At 45.9% G+C, this 20,695-nt stretch overlaps 1 protein-coding gene across 1 annotated transcript in view; it reads left to right on the top strand.

The window, feature by feature from the left end:
- The window catches only part of LOC126416661 (acylphosphatase-2), a 156,342-nt gene that overhangs the window by 49,738 nt on the left and 85,909 nt on the right, over nucleotides 1-20,695 (top strand). Inside the window, exon 2 of the mRNA XM_050084459.1 lies at nucleotides 12,526-12,652. Within this exon, the coding sequence (XP_049940416.1) occupies nucleotides 12,526-12,652 (127 nt within the window). The remainder of the gene's footprint in view (nucleotides 1-12,525; nucleotides 12,653-20,695) is intronic.

Genomic DNA, 20,695 nt, shown 5'->3' with positions numbered 1-20,695 from the left:
TCATTGTGTTCCGCAGAAAGAAAGGACCAGCAACTTCGGATGACGTGATACAGCATCATACTCTCACCTTCGGATGCCCCTGTGGTTTTTCAACTCGTTCGTGTGGGTTTTCGGCTGCCCAGTAATTGTAATTCTGCCTGTTTACAGATCCTCCAATGTGGAAAATTGGCTCATCAGTCCACAGAATGTTCTCAAAAAGTTCATGACAATCATCATTCCAACCGAAGAAAATTTCTCCAAAATCAATTCTTCTGTCACTGTCATCAGGAAACAATTGCTGCATACAATGTGGCTTCCATGGCATAAAAGTGAGATCTTTCTTAAGAATCGTTGGAAGTGGGTAATGTGAAAGACCACTTTCACGAGATACATGACGCAGTGATTTTTTTAGGGCTCCTTGTAAACATTTCACAAACTCTGTCAACATTCTCTGGTGTCCTCGAAGTTGATGGTCTTCCTGATATTCTTGCATCGACGACACTCCCTGTTGTTAGTAATTTGGAATGACAGTTTTAACTGGTTTTGCATCCAGAGTTGCATGGATCCCTGGTTCACCCTACCCCCATCGTTGTGCCCTCACTACAGATCTCCAGCTATCATAAAAAACTGCTATTTTGGCCCTTTCTCCCACAGTCAACATAGGTCACTATTCCGAACTGAAACAAAAGAAAAAAATGATGTTACACACAACCTCAAGGAGTACTATTTCTAACAGAAGTAGTTATAGGAAGATTGGTTCATAAATAAAAATTATAACTGTTTAAAAATAGGGAGTGACTTATCAAACATCCTGTGTTTTACGAACGGGTCGGAGCGGATGGACGGGTTCTCGAAAATGGAAGAAATGACGGCTGTAGTATAAAAGAAAAAATGTACAGTGTCTCGTTTCGGGCATTATTTTTTTCGATTTTCCTTTCAGTTTGAATGCTTGTATTATTTAAGTATAAAATTCGCCAAATGTATGCTAGTTATCAGGGCTACATCTAAAGCGCGTCTTCTTATTTCTAAATATATACTGTACACAAAAACCCAGTTTGCATTGCAAACAAAAATTGTTAATTAATGGTCTTTTATAAAAGATTGTTAACCAAGATTGGGCAATTTAGAAAACCGAAAACTGGTTTTTCTTTCTATCTTCTTGTGTTTTACGCTTCATGCAAATGCTCCTAGAACATGCAGCTTTCTTTAAAATAATTGAATCCACCCGGAATCGAACCCAAGCTGCGCACCCAATGAGTAGGCACCGCATCACACAGCCATTGTGGCTCTCGACAAAATTATGGTGTATTAAACATGCTTGGAAACTTCGTAAGTTGTTCTCGAGAATTTTTGAGGCTTGCATCGAACTGCTTTGGGAGAGGTATATTCGAGTTTTGAAGTTCACATGCCATAAATACAAAAAAATACTAAAAAGACGATTGTCATGTTTCCCTTGTTAGAGAAAAACTGGCGATTTGGTCACATGTGTAGGCACATTTTAATTCTTCTGGTGTTAAGTTTAATTCATAAATTAACAAACTCTCTGGGTTCATCTTAAGTACAGGGTACGGTCTATGATACCTTCAGTCGGTCTCACTATATCGAAACGCGCCGCCATCTTAATACCGTACGCTTATTAGACCCTGGTCATCTTGTGAAAACCAGGCGTGAGCTACGGTCAAAATTAACCTCGGTCAGCTGTCATGTTTCACTTTGATTGAGGTCGGTGCACCAGAATTTTGCCTTGAACAGGGTTAAATATCAACTTTACCACGGTTAACTTTTAATCTAGGTTGCTGCATTCAGCTGTGAAAGTGCAGGTCTCCAGTTGGGTACTGCTGACTGTAGCGTAGACGAGAGCATGGGTGTCCAAAACGTAGCTCTGTCAGTCATGTTTACGGTACGATAGCAGGCACAGCTGGGGTTCTATTCCGCCCCGCACAGATATTCCTGAGGATATAGCGGCAGGAAGCTCGACGCAGCTTCTCGACATTCCTGCCCTGCACATAGCTGTGAACCGCGTGCGGCGCCGCCCCGCCGCCCACTCCTCTGGCCGGCCTCCAAGCGACGCCACAGCCAGGGACACGTGCTGTGCTCCTACCCCTCCCACCCCCGCGGTTGGCGCACACGTTTCACGGCCCGGCCCAGCCCGGCCCGTCTCGATACGTAACCGCCACATTTTTGGGCCGCTGCCAGCAGACACTTAGGTTTCTCCACACGCGTGACCTCACATTACTCCACTAACGTCAGTCACGGCTCCTCAACCAAACTGGGTGACCCCTCGGCTGTAGAATGGATCTTTCACTCTGCAGAGGCTTGTCAGCATTTGTCAAACTTCCTGACAGATTAAAACTGTGCTCTGAGGCGGGCAGCGTCTGGGACTCAGACGCTTGCCCGACGTAGACAACACCTTAACCGCATTGGTAATCCTTTCTTCCTAGGCATGCTACTCCATCACAGAGGAGCTTCTGTACAGTTTCTAAAGTACGAGGAACATTTAACGAGTAGTGCAACACATAGTTTTCTGTAAGCGGGATTGTTGTATTCAGGATTCCAAAACACCAAATTATTCCCCAGTCGTTTGGCTACAAAACCCAATTTTCAACATAATCTACGTCCTGCGCGTTGGCCTTACGCCAACTCCCTGGGAGGGCCTGTATTCCCAGATAGTATCAGTCTGATGGTTGACGTCGGATCCACGTCTTGCTGCATCGATAACCTCCCCATCATCCAAAGAAGAGCGGCGCGTTTCGTCACAGGGTTATTTGGTAAGCGTGATAGCGTTACGGAGATGTTTAGCAAACTCAAGTGGCAGACTCTGCAAGAGAGGCGCTCTGCATCGCGGTGTAGCTTGCTGTCCAGGTTTCGAGAGGGTGCGTTTCTGGATGAGGTATCCTTCCCCCTACTTATATCCCCCGAGGAGATCACGAATGTAAAATTAGAGAGATTCGAGCGCGCACGGAGGCTTTCCGGCAACCGTTCTTCCCGCGAACAATACGCGACTGGAACAGGAAAGGGAGGTAGTGACAGTGGCACGTTAAGTGCCCTCCGCCACACACCGTTGGGTGGCTTGCGGAGTATAAATGTAGATATAGATGCAGATGTACTGCTTCCCGCGGAGTGCATCCGACATTGGGCCAAACAGATGGAGGCTGGAAGGTGCGAGATCCGGGCTGTACGGTGGATGAGGATGAACAGTCCGAGCAAGTTTTACGAGCTCCTCTCAGGCTCACAGACTTGTGTCATGCCTTGCATTATCGTAGAGAAGTTTGCTTGCATTTTTGTGGAGACAAACATGCTGAAGTTCAAAAATGGTTCAAATGGCTCTGAGCATTATGGGACTTAACATCTGAGGTCATCAGTCCCCTAGAACTTAGAACTACTTAAACCTAACTAACCTAAGGACATCACACACATCCATGCCTGAGCCAGGATTCGAACCTGCGACCGTAGCGGTCGCGCGGTTCCAGACTGAAGCGCCTAGAACCGCTTGGCCACACGGGCCGGCCATGCTGAAGTCGTTGCTTCTGTTTCGTGAGGGTAGCACAGTACACTTCAAGAGTTGATCGTTGCACTATGAGGGAGGACACGAAACAGAATAAACCCTTCAGAGTCCTAGAAGACCGTCGCCATGACTTTACCAGCTGACGTAGCGAATTTGAGCTCTTCGGAGGAAGCGCCACTTCATGGATGGTCTGATTGTTTTCGGTTAGAAGTGATGAACCCATGTTTCATCGCCTGTGACGCTGTTCGACAAAAACCGATCAGCCTCGTAACGCGCAAGCTATTCCGCACAGACCATCCTTTGTTGCTCTTTATGGTCTTCTGTTAGGCGTCGAGGGACCCATCGGTCACACTCCTATGAGTATCCCAAGTGGTGGACAAATGAAATCCAGTCGATCAGCGAGCTTTTGATTGTAATACATCGATTACCTCGAATGAGACTGTCCGCACGTTCCAGGAGTCAGAGCTGTGTGCGTACGGTTGACACGCGGTTTGCGCCACCTTGTGCGACTCATCGTGCTTTTCCTCACTACCTGGTTTCTATAGACTTTCTGTAAGCGGCCATGAATATCTGCGATGCTCTGGTTTTCCACCAAAAGTATCTCAGCTCTCTGCTTAGAATGTACCTCCGTTACAAACGCGATTTTGAAGGCTACGCATAGCGTCGTCAGCTATCGGAACTTCATGAAACTATAGGAGGTAAAATAAATGTCGTGCGACTAGGACCTCCCATCGGGTAGACCGTTCGCCGCGTGCAAGTCTTTCGATTTGACGCCACTTCGGCGACTTGCGCGTCGATGGGGATGAAAAGATGATGATTAGGACAACACAACACCCAGTCCCTGAGCGGAGAAAATCTACAACCCAGCCCGGAATCGAACCCGGGCCCTTACGATTGACATTCTGCCGCGCTAACCACTTTTTTTTTTTTTTTTTTTTTTTTTTTTTGAAAAAAAGGAAACAAAAGTAGCATAGATGGGTCGCGAACCAGGGTCACCTGGACGAGAGTCTAGCTCGCTTGTCACTTTTTTTTTTAATGTCACGCTGACCACTTTTTTTTTATATATAAGAAATTAATTTTTTTTACAAACACTAAATGAAATGCATCCTCTGCAAAAACAAAAAAATCATTGTAAAACAAATCACAAATGTAAAGGAACAGGGATACAGGGATGTTATTTTTATGTATTTATTTATTTATTTTTCATAAAGATCACTCTGTTAAAAGGAACATGTAGATCATTTCATGATATAGTTTGTGCATTATATATGGAGCGGTGAGAGAAACGTGAGGTTCATTATCAGCTGTCAAATGTGCACACCGACTGCACCCGGCACCTCCCAACTGCGTGGGGGGTCGAGGAAGACTGCCTGAAGATAATTGGCAAAGGTTTTCCGATAGTGAGACCATCTATGAACCTCATTGTGGGCTTGCTGCAAGAAATACCAAAAGTCGAGTCGCGACTTGGCAGCATCCCCATAGAGTTACGCGATCGTCCAACCTTTGACCCAGATGATCGAGTGTGATTTAGTCGCCGGAAAGTAGTCCCTCTCTGGATGTAAGAAGGAAGCAGGTGTAATATGTTGCGGGGTCACACGGAGGTAGCAAGCCACCATCTGTCTTCCTAGGAGCCATACCTCCTCCACCGCGATACAAGTTAAGCGGTGATGGTCGTCATCCACTTGGCGACATTTCGGGCATAGTGGAGTGTCCACTAGTCCAATTGCATGGAGTCGTTGGTTGGTGTTGAACTTTCCACAGGTGACAGAGAACCACAGTGCCCGAACGAAGGTAGGAAGGAATTTTTGGTGCACATGTCTCCAAATCTTCGGCCAATGTAACTTGGGGTGTTTGAGTTCAATGACATTACGACTTATCCGTCGTAGCAGCCAAACATAAAAATCCTTCGCGCATGGTAGTCTCGTGCGCGGAAGCTTGTCTCTGATATAACTAAGTTCCACAATAAATGTTGATACATGCGCAAAATGTGACGTAATGTTGCCCACCGCCACCGGAGGTGTGAGGGACGCTGGAATTAGGAGATCCAGTAGGCGGGATGTAAGGGAATCACGCCCGCTACGCCATTGCTTGTACATCGTAGCTAGAAGGAGCGCCGTCGCTCGGCAGTGAACATTTGTAAGTCCGAGTCCCCCCTTGTCCGTAGGGAGCGTGAGCGTTGCGTATCGCACCTTGAGGGGCGATCCAATCATCACAAAATAGCCTAGTGCCGATTGAAGTCGACGTCCGAGCGTGAGTGGTAGGGGCAGGATCTGCGAAATATGCACCATTCGAGAAACCACATATGTGTTCAGATATTCGACTCGCTGCAAAGGATCAAGGCGCCGTAGGAGATGTTGTCGGACCATGGTACGTGTTGTCTGTAAAATACGTCGGTAGTTAACTGCCGCAGTATGTTTTACAGATGAGGTAAAGTCTATGCCGAGATAGCGGAATCGTTGCACATAAGGAAACGGACTGATTTCTTCCGGCGTAAGGCCCCTTCCAACCGGCATTGCTGCCGATTTGTTCATGTTCACTGCACTACCCGCCGTCACACTGTGGTCCAACAACAGGTCAAGGACCGTCTTCACCTCTTCCTCAGAACGAACGAGCAGCAGGAGGTCATCCGCATAGGCACGACATTTGAAGGTGTAGCCCCGCAGTTCCATCCCAGAAAGAGAATTTGTTAGCCTCCTAATTAATGGTTCCAACGCTATCGCGAACAGCAGCATCGAAAGAGGGCAGCCCTGGCGAATGGATCGTCGAATTTGAATGGGCCCTGCTATACGCCCATTAACCTGTACCAAGGATTGTGCGCCCCCATAAATCCTTCTAATGAGACCAGTAAAACGGTCTGGAAATCCCATTTGTTCCAGTACAGCGTACAGATAGTTGTGGCGCACCTTATCAAAAGCACTGTCAAAATCAACCGCCACCATCGCCGCTTTAAGCCGGCACTCCTCCGCTAGCGCTATCACATCACGGCATTCGGCAGTAGCTGTTTGCACATTCACCGATCCACCCGGTGTCGTCTGTTCTGGAGAGAGAACGCTACGAATTAACATACGACATCGGGACGCTAGCAACCGTGCAAAGATCTTATAGTCGGCATTAAGCAGGGTGATGGGGCGATAATGTGTGACCGTAATTCCTGGCTTCGGTTTATGTACTGGCACCAAGAGGCCTTCCATAAAAGCCGGTGGAATAGGCGCATCGGAATTTAACATCTCGTTGTACATTTCCGTCCATCGCGGTGCCATTTCGTTGCGAAATTCTCGATAAAATTCAGCAGGAAGTCCATCAATGCCTGGGGACCGATTCAACGCACCCTTTGCGATCGCATCATGTACTTCCTCACAGCTAATGGCTTCCAGTAAGGTTCCCGCGGCTTCCACCGTCAGTGTACGGGAGACGTACGTGGCTATACGGTCGAGGTCATCGACAGGGGCTGCTTCTTCCCGATAGATGTGTTGGTAATGGTCGACGAATGCAGAGACAATGTCCGCTTGACGCGTCACTCTTCGGTCTTCGCGGGTAATTAATTCCTGTACCAAAACGCGTCGTCGGTGTTTTCGTTCATTCACGACGTGGTGCATGGAAGGAATCTCGTGCATTATCGTATCGTGACATCTGGCGCGCACCATGGTTCCCTGAAGATGTTGCCGAGCTAAAGCCACTAGTTTAGCTTTTATCCTTTTGCGTTCGATCCAGACGTCCTGTCCCGGTGGACCATCGTCCAGGTCGCGCAGTGCTGCAAAATAAAAGTCGGTCGTACGGCGGCGCCATTCTGCCATCTCCCTGCTATATGAGATGAACGTACGGCGAAGCGCCGGTTTAGCACAAGTCAGCCACCAATCAAGCTTCGTCGCATACCTTCCAACCCTTCGCTCGCACATCGTCCATGTCTCAAGGATCCGGTGACGGCATTCAGGATCATGTAGATGTTGAATGTTTAATTTCCACGGGGCCTTACTGTTCCACACCTCTCTACGGAGAAGAAGCACCGTACAGATGTAAGCGCTGTGATCTGAAAATGCCAATGGCCAGCGTTCCGCGTCCTGGACATCATTTGCATGAGCCCGCGAGATATAAATGCGATCTAACCTGCTCGCCGAATGACTGGTCACATAGGTGTATCCCGGTGCATCTCCATGTCGTAATTCCCACGTGTCACTAAGTACAAGGCCGTTGACAACGATTCGCAACTCCTGGCTGATGTTTGCTTGCGGCCATTGGTCTTTCTGACTGAGAACACAGTTGAAATCTCCACCAATTATTACACATTCATAACGTCCATGGAAAAGTGGGGCAATGTCTTCTGCATAAAATCGTGCCCTTTCCCGCCGCCGATTGTTTCCCGACGGTGCATAAAGATTGATGATGCGTGTCCCAAACGTCGTGAAAGCCATTCCCTTGGCCGACGGAAGGTAACACACGTTTTCCACTGGGAAGCCATCTCGCACGTAAACTGCCACCCCACTCCCATTGTGATCTCCATGTGACGAATAGGATTGGTAGCCTGCGATGTATGGGAGTGCAGCTATGTGGACTTCCTGCAGCAAAGCAATATCCACATCAGATGCCCAAATCGTTTCCTTCAGTAGGTGTATTTTGGCCGGTGAACGCACGTCATTTATATTTAATGTCGCAATACGGTTCGCATGGCGTTGAATCCCACTCTGTCGACGCGCAAAAACATCTCCTTGCATCGGCGCTGGGGGCTGAGTTAGAAGACGTTCTCTCGCCTCTCTCCTTTCACCTTCAGCAATTATTAGGCTGTCTTCGTGAGTGCCGGCTGCCTCTGTATGACGTCCGGCGCCTCCTCAATATCGTCATACCACATCTTTGCAGGCAGCGATATATTCGTGTCCATTGCCACATCATCTGCGTCTGGAGCGCCAACTGGTTGTGCTTCCTCTTCAGCATCACCACGTCCCGGTACCGGCAATGTGACAGACCGCTGCGGGTCTGATCGAACAGTTTCCATTGCCTCATCCTGTTTCATAGAGGCTGTTGTGTCGTCTTGGTCCACAGGCACATCGTCGTCGGGGCAAGGGGAGTCATCCCTAGGAGATGTCGTGCGACGACGCCGTTTCCTCCTTTTCGGGGAACGTTGTTTGCGTGATCTTCCTTCCGTGTCCTCAGATTGTAAGGAATCACGGCTGCCCGACAGAAAAGCATCCGTAGGAACAGGATGTGTTTCGAGTCCCATCGTTGTACTCGGCGGGAGTTTGGTCGAAACTGATGCTGTCGTCTCAGAGTGCGTTCCAGACGGAACAGCATCCGTAGTGGCTGGAACTGCTTCGTTTACTATCAGTGTGCTTGGTGGGAGTTCGGTCTCATCTGATGTTGTCGCCGTAGAGTGTAAGCTCGATGGAGCAGCATCCTCTGTCATCCCGACGTCTGCTACAAGGTTTCGGAGAGTGCCATCTTGATCTTCCACCGGGGCTGTGTCCTTTCGGTCATCAGCGGACGCAGTGAGGGCCTTGGCATAGGTGATCGGTAGTACTGTCATCGCTGGCGACGGCTCCCGCACACCTGAAGGCAGTTGCGTAATCCGCCGTTGCATACAGTTCGACCTGAGGTGTCCCTCCTGGCCACAGCCAGAACATGTACGTGGTTGACCATCGTAAATCACCACCGCCCGACAACCACCAATTGTCAGATAGGACGGTACATGTTTCTGAAGATCAATAGTGATCTGTCGCACTCCGTTAAGAACAGGGTACGTGGCAAATTGTGTCCAGCGTTCTGCTGTGTGACCATGTACCGTGCCGTATGGCTTAAAAGCCTCGATAACTTCGTCAGCCGGGAGCTCAAATGGCAGCTCAAACACACGTATTGTCCGTACACCCAGACCAGCATGTTCTACAGTGACCGTGCCGACATTCCCGTCACTATGGCAAAATCGGAGACCTGCTTTTGTCGCCTGGAGAATTCTCTCACACGCCGCGTCATTTACCATCTTAACATACACCGTGGGACTAACGATGGACAGGTGAATTCCAACAATATCGTTTGGCGGTATCTTGACGTCCTCTCGAATGAATCGTTCCACTGCTAAAGCCTTTGGTCGTTCGTAGTCTTTGCAGAAATTGAACCGTAATGTAGTTTTCCTGTACTTGTTCGCCATGATCGTTGTTACTAGCTCGCGCGCAGACTAAGTCCACAAGTAAACAAACACTCGCACGCGCCGCACAGGCGGAAGTATCGGACCTCCGCTTCGCACGGCCGCTAGCGCCGAACTGCGACCACTCAGCTACCGGGGGCGGACAGTATAGGATCTGAAGCGGGAATATTCTTCGATATCTCACAACAAATTCCCCATTTTTTTCAACTGAAACTGGCTAAGAAAAAATGTGGCACATTACTTATTCAGTGACTGGTAGAATTGGAGCTGTGAAGACTGGACATAAGTGCTCTCTGGGTAGCTGATTCGGCAAGAGCATTGGCTGGGATAAGGAAGGATTCGGATCTTGGTGCCGTACAGGTGCACAGTTTTAACGTTACAGGAAGATGGATTACCCATATTCAACAATTCGTTTACAAATACGAGGGTTGTCCAGAAAGTAAGTTCCGGTCGGTCACTAAATTGAAACCACAGTGAAAATCATAAACATTTTATCTGCAAGAGTTAGCTACATTTTCCAGATACTTCTCTACATAGTCGACGCTCCGACTTAGACATTTGTCGGAGCGTTATACCAAATTTCCATTACCATCGTCATAGAAGGCAGCCGTCTGTGCTTTCCGGTAATTCTCTACGCTGGTCTGTAGCGTGTAGCCTGCGCCCGAGTGTTGTCTTCGTATCCAGCGTTTCATGGGAAGAGATGATACTCAGGACGAGCCAATTAGGGCTGTGTTGTGGGTGACCGAACTCTTCCCATCGAAAAGGCTGCAGCAGCATTTTCACTGACCCTGCAGAGTGCGGCTGAGAATTACCATCAAGAAGGAAGTGCGTGGCAGTTGTGTTAGGTGGGCTGCATTCGTTAAGACGAAGCCTCTCAGTGGGCCCTCCTACTTGGCAGCAGACATCGTTTTTTAGGCATCTTCACTCGCTCACAACTGAAAAGTGTGTCTTGATGCGATCGACGGTCATACTAGAGACACTACCCAACACTCTGTGCAAAGCTTCATCGGGTTTTCACCATGGTGTCCATTTCGCGACCGTCGGATCTTACTTTCTGGACAACTCTCGTACGGTACATAAAATTAACAGTTAACGTCAGATTCTTTTTTAATATGTTGCGGAGGCACTTCTGAATAATTTCCTACAACGACTGAAATCACGAGAGTTATAGTAAGATCTGCCACGCAGACATACTTACTAACAAAAAATGCTATCCTCACATATGAAATCGCTTTTAAATATGTATCAAACAAGTTGTACTCGGGCACGCGTTATTGTGGCGCAGTCTGGTTAGATGGAAAAGAAGTAAAAGAGAAAGCACAGGTTTATAATGTCATTGGGAACTTGATATACGACCTAATCCCCTGCCGCTGTCTCTCTCCTGCTTCCCCTGTCCCTGCCCTCCTTCCTCTCTCTGTCCACCTTCTCCTACCCCCTCTCTTGTCCATCTCCTCGTTTCCGCTTTCTATGTCTATTTCCTTCCACCCCTCTGTCCGCCTCCTCTTGAGACTTGCTTTATTATTATTGAAAATTCAGATTTCATAGTAGTATTCCAATCATAAGCTGATAAGATAGAAATACAACTTTCATGTTTTCTGTGAATACCGTCTCTGAGGTAGAAAAACAGCAGATGGTTGTATATACAATTAATGCTTAAAACATGTACAATGAGAAATAATATACGTGGAAGAAACAATTTGGATAATGGTTTAAACGCACCGCTACGGTAGTTAAATTTCCTTTCAGAAGGGGAACAAGCCGGCCGGTGTGGCCGTGCGGTTCTAGGCGCTTCAGTCTGGAACCACGTGACTGCTACGGTCGCAGGTTCGAATCCTGCCTCGGGCATGGATGTGTGTGATGTTCTTAGGTTTGTTAGGTTTGAGTAGTTCTAAGTTCTAGGGGACTGATGACCTCAGATGTTAAGTCCCATAGTGCTCAGAGCCATTTGAACTTGAAGAAGGGGAACAAAATCGCGCACATTCACAGCATAGCATTTTCTTTCTCGCAGTCTGTTTTAACAGAAAACCTGTACAGCGTCGATTAAAAATATATGTATAATGTTTGTCTGTCTGAATGTGTAATAGACTATCGTTTAAAATTTGAAATAAATAGGACAAGAATTTTTCTAGATTTCTTTTAACAACATTTAAGGAAAGAATGTTTTTTTATATATATTACATATATATTATACGTCTTAAAAATAGCTATATAAAAACAAACTTGTGGTCGAATGCAACATTATGTCGAAATTTCAAGTCAATCGACAGACTACTTCTCGAGTTTTGTGAGCAGAAACATATGCAGGCTGAACATTTATGTACAAGATGGTCAGAAACAGTCTGAAACGCCTTTAAATGTGTTGCAGGGTAGTTTGCGTTGAGAAATAATTATTTAGAAAAAAATTCGATACGTTGCTCTGTTTCGGAGTGAAATAGCTTTATAGTTTGCCAATCATGTCGTTGCGCGCGCAAATTCAAATCGTCTGTCAGATACAATTTCTTTTTCTTACAGAGTAGGTGATAGCTCACGAGACTGCTCAGCCTTTGGCTCGGGTTCAGTCATTACTACCATCCTATGTCCAATTTATACATCGCCCACTTATTCGGTTTTAGGAAACCAAACCAAAAACACATTTCGCGACACCGTCTCTGGCGGTCGCTTGAATTTGCAAGTGCAACGACCTTATTGGCTAACTTCAATACTAATTAACTCGAAAACGGTGCAACGTATCCAATTTTTTTAACAATTATTTCTCAGCTCAGCCTATACTACAACACCCTTACAAGGTTTTCAGACTGTTTCTGGCCACCCTACGTATGTGAAAGCTGTGCTTGTACAACTAAAGATAAGCTATTAGAACATCAAGGCAAGTGGAGCGGCTGCTGATGATATGGCTTGTTTGTGTGTGCAGGTGTCTACTTCACCAAATACTGCCGCGACATGTGCGTGCAGTTGGGGATCGGTGGCTGGGTGAAGAACACCAAAAACGGAACCATCGTTGGCAAAATACAGGGTCCGCGGATTGCTGTGGAACATATGTGAGTAGCAAGGCGCTGTACAGCTTTATTTTATTGATTTCCTGAATTCGGTTGTGAGTATGTGGTTGCTCTTTGAGGCTAACAGTGTTCCTTATAGAACACCGGGCTCCATTTTTTCTACTTTAGTGATTAGAATGCAATGTCCACTCTTCTTTGTCAAATGTATTCTGTGTTCCTATGCGATGAAATGCTGTATCCCGTGCTATTTCCATTTAGGTCCATTGTTTTGTGAAGATGAATCGAAAGAAGTTTGTGAGGTCTTTGTATTTAAGCCATCGCCTCTTCGTGGCCGTGGTGGTCTAGCTCATAGAGCACTCGACTCCGGCCTGGATGTGTCGGATTCAGTCCCAGTGAGGGGATGGGTTCTCCCTAGTTCCAGTTCCCCGAAGACGGTTCCCGATCTACTCAGCATGCTATCAGATGAGTATTGGGGATCTGTTCGGGGGGTAAGGGACCAGGTCGATGGTCCCGCTATCCTCTTCATCCTCGTGCCGTGGAAGAGAGAGAGCGTACTCCTCTTACAGCCAGGCCTATAGCCCTGTCACGAGCTTTATTTTACTTACTTCTTCTTTCCGTTGACGGGCTGCTATTTTCATATTTCCTATATCTCCCACGGGGAGATGCTTGATAAGAAATAAACAAGAACAAGGACTTATTACGACCACAGTAGAGAGATTTAATAAAAAAATAATACAACTTCTCAGACACAAACAGGTATATGCCCGGAACATAAAGTGAATAAACGTAGTGGGACGCGAAGACTATGCCACTGACAATCCATAACGACGAGAGCTGGCCGACAGGTACGTCTCGGGATATCGCAGGGAAGTCCTAAGACCCCCTACGGTGGCTTCCGACTTGGCTCTGACTGATGGACTGCTAAAAGCCAGCACATGAATTGGCCCAGAGCTCCGCTGGAGCCAACTGCCGGCATGTTGGCTTGAGCCGCCTTATATAACCGGGACGCGGAGGAATTCGTGCAGATCCAGTTCTGCACACGTGACACAGCGTAGGAAATAGGTCCCTGATGCGAAGCACCTCTGATGGCTCTTGTTCTGCAGTCTATCTTCCTTGCGATCGAGCTCGTGGTCTCACGGTCGCCTTCTCGCTTCCCGAGCACGGGGTCCCGGGTTCGATTCCCGGCGGGGTCAGGGATTTTCACCTGCCTCGAGATGATTGAGTGTTTGTGTTGTCCTCATCATTTCATCATCATTCATGAAAGTGGCGAAATTGGACTGAGCAAAGGTTGGGAATTTGTACGGGCGCTGATAACCGCGCAGCTGAGCGCCCCACAAACCAAACGTCATCATCCTTGCGATCGAAGCAGTCCGGGGAGGCAGCGCCTTGTGCTTATGCAGACCCGTGATGCTTCAGTGTCCGACGGTTTGCCGATCCCTTTAGCCGAAATGCGGGTACATGGTACTCTTCTTGTCGGCTACTCTGTTCATGTGTGGTTATTGAGCATCATCATCTGTTGCTCGGCCGAAGCTTTCTGTTTTTCGGTGGCAACTAAAAGAACATCCGGCCACACCTTAGATTAACCACGCCAAATCCATTAATAACCACGCTGATCTTTCGCCGATGCTAAAGAAAGACACAAGGAAAAAAAGGGAGAGTGCCTTCTGTTTTTTCTTAAACACTTTCTTCCTCGGAAAACGAGCACCCTCACAACTTCACCGTTTTTTCTCGTGATATGAAACTGTTTGTTCTTTGAACGTAAATTTCAAATTGTGTTCTCTCTCAGCCACGTCTACGTCTCCATGTTGTGTTGTCCTGCCAGTTCTTCAAGTTTCAAGCTCATCGTTGTGCCTTTCTACAGATGAGATAGAGTGCAGATTCTTCTGGTCCCTCCGTCTAAGAGGCACTACTTCCAGTAAGCGACCTCACGTACAGGATCCGCATTACCCATGACTCATCGAACTGCAATAACAACGAAAAAAACAGAATATATTATTGCACAGTTATGGTTGTGGGAAAAGTCGTATTATGTGTTTTTTTATTGTTTAAACTCTATAAAAAACGAATATCTCAAAACTTTTGAAATAAGCAGAAGCTTCCTACTGTTAATAACTGAATAAAATTCAGTGAATGAATAACACTAAATCGAAGAAAAGAAGAAAGGAGAAATAGTTTTCACGAAAATAAACTCAAAACATTATGTTTATCCCTATACCTGAAGACTTGCGTACTAGTTTTTCTAGTTCCTTGTTTTTCAGTGTGAGTCTTGCAGGAACTTCGAGTCTTAAATTTTCGAAACGGTTCTCTCATTTCGGTATGCATCTGCAGACTATGTCAGTTCCCCAGTCTGTCTCGTCAAGAGTACACTCAGATATTCCCGTGAGATTCGATACTGCAATATGTATTTGTCTATATTTTAGCAGTACTGTGACACGTTAACAATGAACACACAACTTATATGTATTATGTTATACAATGGTCGGATGAATAAAGAAATAATGATCATCAGTAGCTGTTCTGCTTTGCGTCAAGTCTAGGTATGGTATCTCACCACATCCCCCTCTTAAGTTTCACACATAGTCGCCTTCCACACAGTTGATATTTCTTCCTCTTCCTCTCATTCCCTTAAATTGGCTGCTAGAGTAAGCACCGGCGTCTCAGCATGTATCGTAGCCAATTTTTCATTCTTTTTCTTACGACAATTTTTCTTTCTTTTTACTTATTGCAATACCTCCAACATTCATTCATCTTTTCTCAATGTCCACGTCTCTGCACTATATAAAACTTTGCTTCCTAAATAGTATTTGGCGTACTGTTTCGTCAGTTGTCGGCATAGTAATTTGCTCTTTTTGTTGAATTCAACCATGATATTCTCGATCTTATATCTGTGTCACGTTTTAGGTCCTCCGTTATAGTATTTCCCTAGTACTACTTGTCCATCTGTCGTGATTTTGACCATCTCTCTTTTCCCTTTCCGTACTATGCTTTTGGTCTTTCATTTCCATTACTTTTGCCTCCTATACGCACTCCGCCCATTCCATCTCTGGACTCTCCTATAATCTTTTCCACACACACTAAAAAAGCATCGGACAGACATCCCTGAACTGACCTTTCTATATGTTCATATTCCCTCTGTTACTTCACCACGTGGCGCAGTGGTTAGCACACTGGTCTCGCATTCAGAACGACGCACAGTCTTCCTGCTTTAGGTTTCCCGTGATTTCCATAAATCTCTCCAGGCGATGGCCAGGATGGTTCCTCTGAAAGGGCACGGTCGATTTCCACCCCCATTCTTGGAACATTCCGAACTTATGCTCCGTTTGTAACGATTGCGACGCCGACGAGACAGACCATAATTTCCTTACTGCTCCACCAGTTTTGACTCAGCTGCGCATCCAGTGAAACTCCTTCTCTCCCCTGTCTCTATCCGTCTCCTCCGCTTTCGCTTCTCTGTTCATGTCCTCCGTCCCCTCTCTCTATTCATCTCCTCCTCTGCCCTTTCTCTGTCCATTTCCTCCTCCCCTCTCTCTGTCCATCTCTTCCTCCACACTGTCTCTGTCGTACTCTTCCCTTTCACCATCCATCTCATCCACTCCCCTCTCTGTCTGTCCGTTTCCTCGTTGCACCTTCTCCCTCCACTTTATCATCCCTATCCCAATAGGAGGTTGCTGGTTCTTACGTCTACAGTCTTTATTTCCATATAGTAAGTGCTCGTAATATTTGTATCAAATTAGTTTGAAATTGATGCAAGGGTTAAAGAGGAGCTTTTTACATGTGGTTTTGCACACTTACGCACATGTCACATATATTTCGCATATACTGCATTTATTTCCCGTATATTTATACACATACTTCACCTGCATCTCTAGCGAATTTAGCCCTGCAGTTTCGTTTTCATGCATCTCAATGTTTATGACGTCACAACTGCCGAACTATGTGTCATACAATGACATTATTTTGTTGGTACATTCTGCCAACGGCCTTGCCGCAGTGGTAACACCAGTTACCGTCAGATAACCGAAGTTAACCACTGTCGGTCTGGGCTAACACTAGGATGGGTGACGGACGCTGTGGCCGAGCGGTTCTAGGTGCTTCAGTCCGGAACAGCGCTGCTGCTACGGTCGCAGGTTCGAATCCTGCCTCGGGCCTGGATGTGTGTGATGTCCTTAGGTTAGGTTTATGTAGTCATACGTCTAGAGGACTGATGACCTCAGTCCCATAGTGCTTAGAGCCATTTGAACCATTTGAACTTGGATGGGTGACCATCCGGTCTGCCAAGCGCTGTTGGCACACGAGGTGCACTCAACCCTTGTGAGGTAAATTGAGGAGCTACTTGATTGAGAAGTAGCGGCTCCGATCTCGTAAACTGACATACGGCCGGGAGAACGGTGTGCTGACCACATGCCCTTCCATATCAGCATCCAGTGACGCCTGTGTATGAGGACGACACGGCGGCCGGTCGGTGACGTTGGCCTTCCAAGGCCTGTTCAGACGGAGTTTAGTTTAGGTACATTCTGCGGCACACGTGGATATTGTCTGCGACGTGTATTGGGCATTAGTAGCAAACACGTTATTAAGTTAAACGTCATGCATTTGCGGCTGTTTTTGACGCTTGTCAGCGTTCATAACGTCATATCTGTTGAACTCTGTGTCACATAATGATATAATGTTTCTGGTACATTCAGTGGTCTACATGAATATTGTTTGCGCGCTGTGTCGTGAATGCAGTTAGGGGTAAAGAAGTAATAAATTAAAACATCAAGGATTGTTAGGCAGTTTGATTGCATGAGCAACAAAAAAGGTAGTAAGCGACAAACATTTGCCTTTCAGTATTTTGTGGCGGTTCTCAGAGAGAAATAGTTTCGTAAAGGTTTGGAATTATGTGTGAAGTTGGGTGCAAGCCACTACTCTTAAATAACGGATCAATAAAGTCCGGGTACTCGCGTCGTGAGCTACGTTCCTTTTTTACCTCCACCTCCATCCCTTTGACAGGTAGGTGGTTCTTTCCCTACAGCGATTATTTCCAGACAGTAAGTGATATGTGTACTGAGTTTGGTTGAAATCAGTCCAAATGTAGAACATACATACTTCCATTCATATACAGCGTGGTCAGAAACAGTCTGAAAAACTTGTAAGAGTGTTGCACGGGAGACTGTGCTGTCTACGTTGCGCCGTTTTCGAGTTGTTTAGCATTTACGTTAGCCAAGCAGGTCGTCGCGCGCGTAAATTCAAGCAGTCTGCCAGAGACAGTGTCGCCAAACGTATTTTCGTTCGTTTCCCTCAAACCGAACAAAGGTAGCTTTTGCTTACCTAGCTTAAATTTGTCACTTCGAAAAAAGGCATATTTTAACTGGTAATGAGCATTTGAAGACATGGTAACTCAGGAATCCACAGATATATGTGCATTAACGTATTTTAGCGCGTGCAAGTGATTGAATTTGCAACTGAAACTCCTCATTAGCCTACTTCATTGTTAAATAACTCGGAAACGGTAAAATGCATGGATTTTTTTCTTTACAAGTTCTTCCCAGCACAACCTTCGCTGCAAAACCTTTGCAAGCTTTTCAGACTGTTACTGTCCACCCTGTATACGTACATCTATTTTTATAATATGTATATATAACAATACAATAGATACACTATTTTATACAATAATAATAAATTGCTTAGTTACGATGAACTACTTTAATATAATAATAATAATAATAAGTCGTTTACAACAGTGAGCAGTAGATTGTTTTAACGTAACTTCCAAGACATTGCAATTCAGAAAAATATAGCCTTTGAAAAGAACGTTTCCAAGAAATTTGAGAAGTACGTGTGTCGCGTAATTACTTTAAGAACTATGACAGAATAAATTCTCACGACATCGTTGATATCATAATGTACACAATATAAAGTGGACGTGTGAATTCACACGGTTCTAGACGCTACAGTCTGGAACCGGGCGACCGCTACGGTCGCCGGTTCGAATCCTGCCTCGGGCATGGATGTGTGTGATGTCCTTAGGTTAGTTAGATTACAGTAGTTCTAAGTTCTAGGGGACTGATGACCTAAGAAGTTGAGTCCCATAGTACTCAGAGCCATTTAAACAATTTTTTTGAATTCACAATTACCAGTATTTTACGATGCACTACGACTGTAAACACTGAGCTGTAAGTAATGGCTATAAGAGCGTGCAAATGACTGCCTACGACCGCGAAGTGAGTTATTTTCGTAGTTGTGTGCCTTTCCCTGTCTTACTCAGTTTCCTGTTCTATCTGCGAACTCGAACTCGAGAACCGTGTCAGATTTTTTGCTGGCAACGGGTGAGTCAGTCTGCGAACGTGCACCTCATTCTGGTTGGAATGTTACCCATCAGGACGGAATCCCATTCACAAGGGCAGCTGCTCACGCAAGCATCTGGAAAGTATCCTGTGTTAGAGGGAGCTTGTAATTTCTGGAATTCCACAACATTTTCGACATTATTAGTTTCCATGCCACTTTATTCTCCGAAATTTAGCTATGAAATCTGGAACGTGATATATGTAAAAGCATAAATGCACCTACAATTTAGCGGGATGGGAGAGGCTGTCATGACCCTCTTGGCTGCACCACCTTTTGGGTCCAAGGTTGCTCTGACTCTGGACTTTTGCTTGAGGTACAATCCCCAAGGTGGACATCCGGAAACTCTGTCAATCAATGCCAAGCCAAATATCTGCTTAGATAAGGGCCAGGGGTGGAACAAGGCGTTATTGACTTGCTCAATTTGTGAAGCTCTTTCTACTGAACAAATCATCCAATTTTTCTCAAATATTAATAGTTTGATTGGCCGTACATGTACATCACATCTACCGATTTTCGTCCCATTCGGATAATACATTCGTGGTGCGGCTTTTTTCCCCCAAGAGTGTATTACGAGTGCGCCCTGAAAAAGTAATGCCTCTGAAATTTTTATGTGGAAATTCTTGAAGCTTTTTAAATAAAACATATTTTATTAACATTCTACATCTTTATTCTTCATGTGTACATATTTATTTCTCATAGTAGTCACTCTGGCGACGAAGACATTTGTCCCAAAGAAAGACCTGTTTGCGGAAAACCGTCACCACAGAATGTTTGACTCTGTTGACGGAGCCGTAGCTTCACCTCTGCTTGCAAGGTATCATTACCATCATATGTGCTATACAGAAAAAGACATTTTATACAGTAATGCAGAATGAAAGAAATAAACCTGTAACGTGACGTTCAAACGCTACATTTGCATTAAGACACCGACAGGTGGATGTAAATGCAATAATTCAAAATGCTTGCTGGGGATGTAGAAAGAGTACAGCAATTACAGACTATAGCAACTGTATCCATCTTTGCTACGTGAATAATCTGTCAATTGGAGATTCGTTTTGAATCGGTAAACATTGCAGACGCACAAGGACTCGGCGCCGAAAGCAATTAACGCTGAAAAACTTCGTGAGGGAAATAATGAGCTCTGAAGATTGAGGCACATGACTGAGTGTCAAGTAAGGGTAAATTAAGCAGTTAGAATTTCCTACGCTTCGTTTCGTTAATTTGAGCCGGCGACTGTTTCTCGTGAAAAGTGAGCAGCAAGTGTCATCATGACCTGGGTGCTCCTTGTAAAGGGGAGAAGCGTTGACAAAGTATTAACTGCCAGGAAAATCTTAGGAAGACTGGTGTTCTCCCATCGCTCTGCTGTCCGACAACGAGGAATCCTGCAGCACAGTTACGGTAGCGAGCGTTCTTCTTAGTAGACTTCAGTTATGTAATGGAATTCGCTCGCGGTGACTAAATACAAACTCCTCTTGACAAATGCTGCTAACAACTGTAAGCACCTCCCCCCATGAACCATGGACCATGCCGTTGGTGGGGAGGCTTGCGTGCCTCAACGATACAGATAGCCGTACCGTAGGTCCAACCACAACGGAGGGGTATCTGTTGAGAGGCCAGACAAACGTGTGGTTCCTGAAGAGGGGCAGCAGCCTTTTCAATAGTTGCAGGGGCAACAGTCTGGTTGATTGACTGATCTGGCCTTATAACACTAACCAAAACGGCCTTGCTGTTGTGGTACTGCGAACGGCTGAAAGCAAG

This window comes from Schistocerca serialis, chromosome 8 (assembly GCF_023864345.2).
Source record: "Schistocerca serialis cubense isolate TAMUIC-IGC-003099 chromosome 8, iqSchSeri2.2, whole genome shotgun sequence".
NCBI lineage: Eukaryota > Metazoa > Arthropoda > Insecta > Orthoptera > Acrididae > Schistocerca > Schistocerca serialis.
Note: the sequence above shows the minus strand (reverse complement) of the source record. Positions and strands in the feature narration are given on the sequence as shown.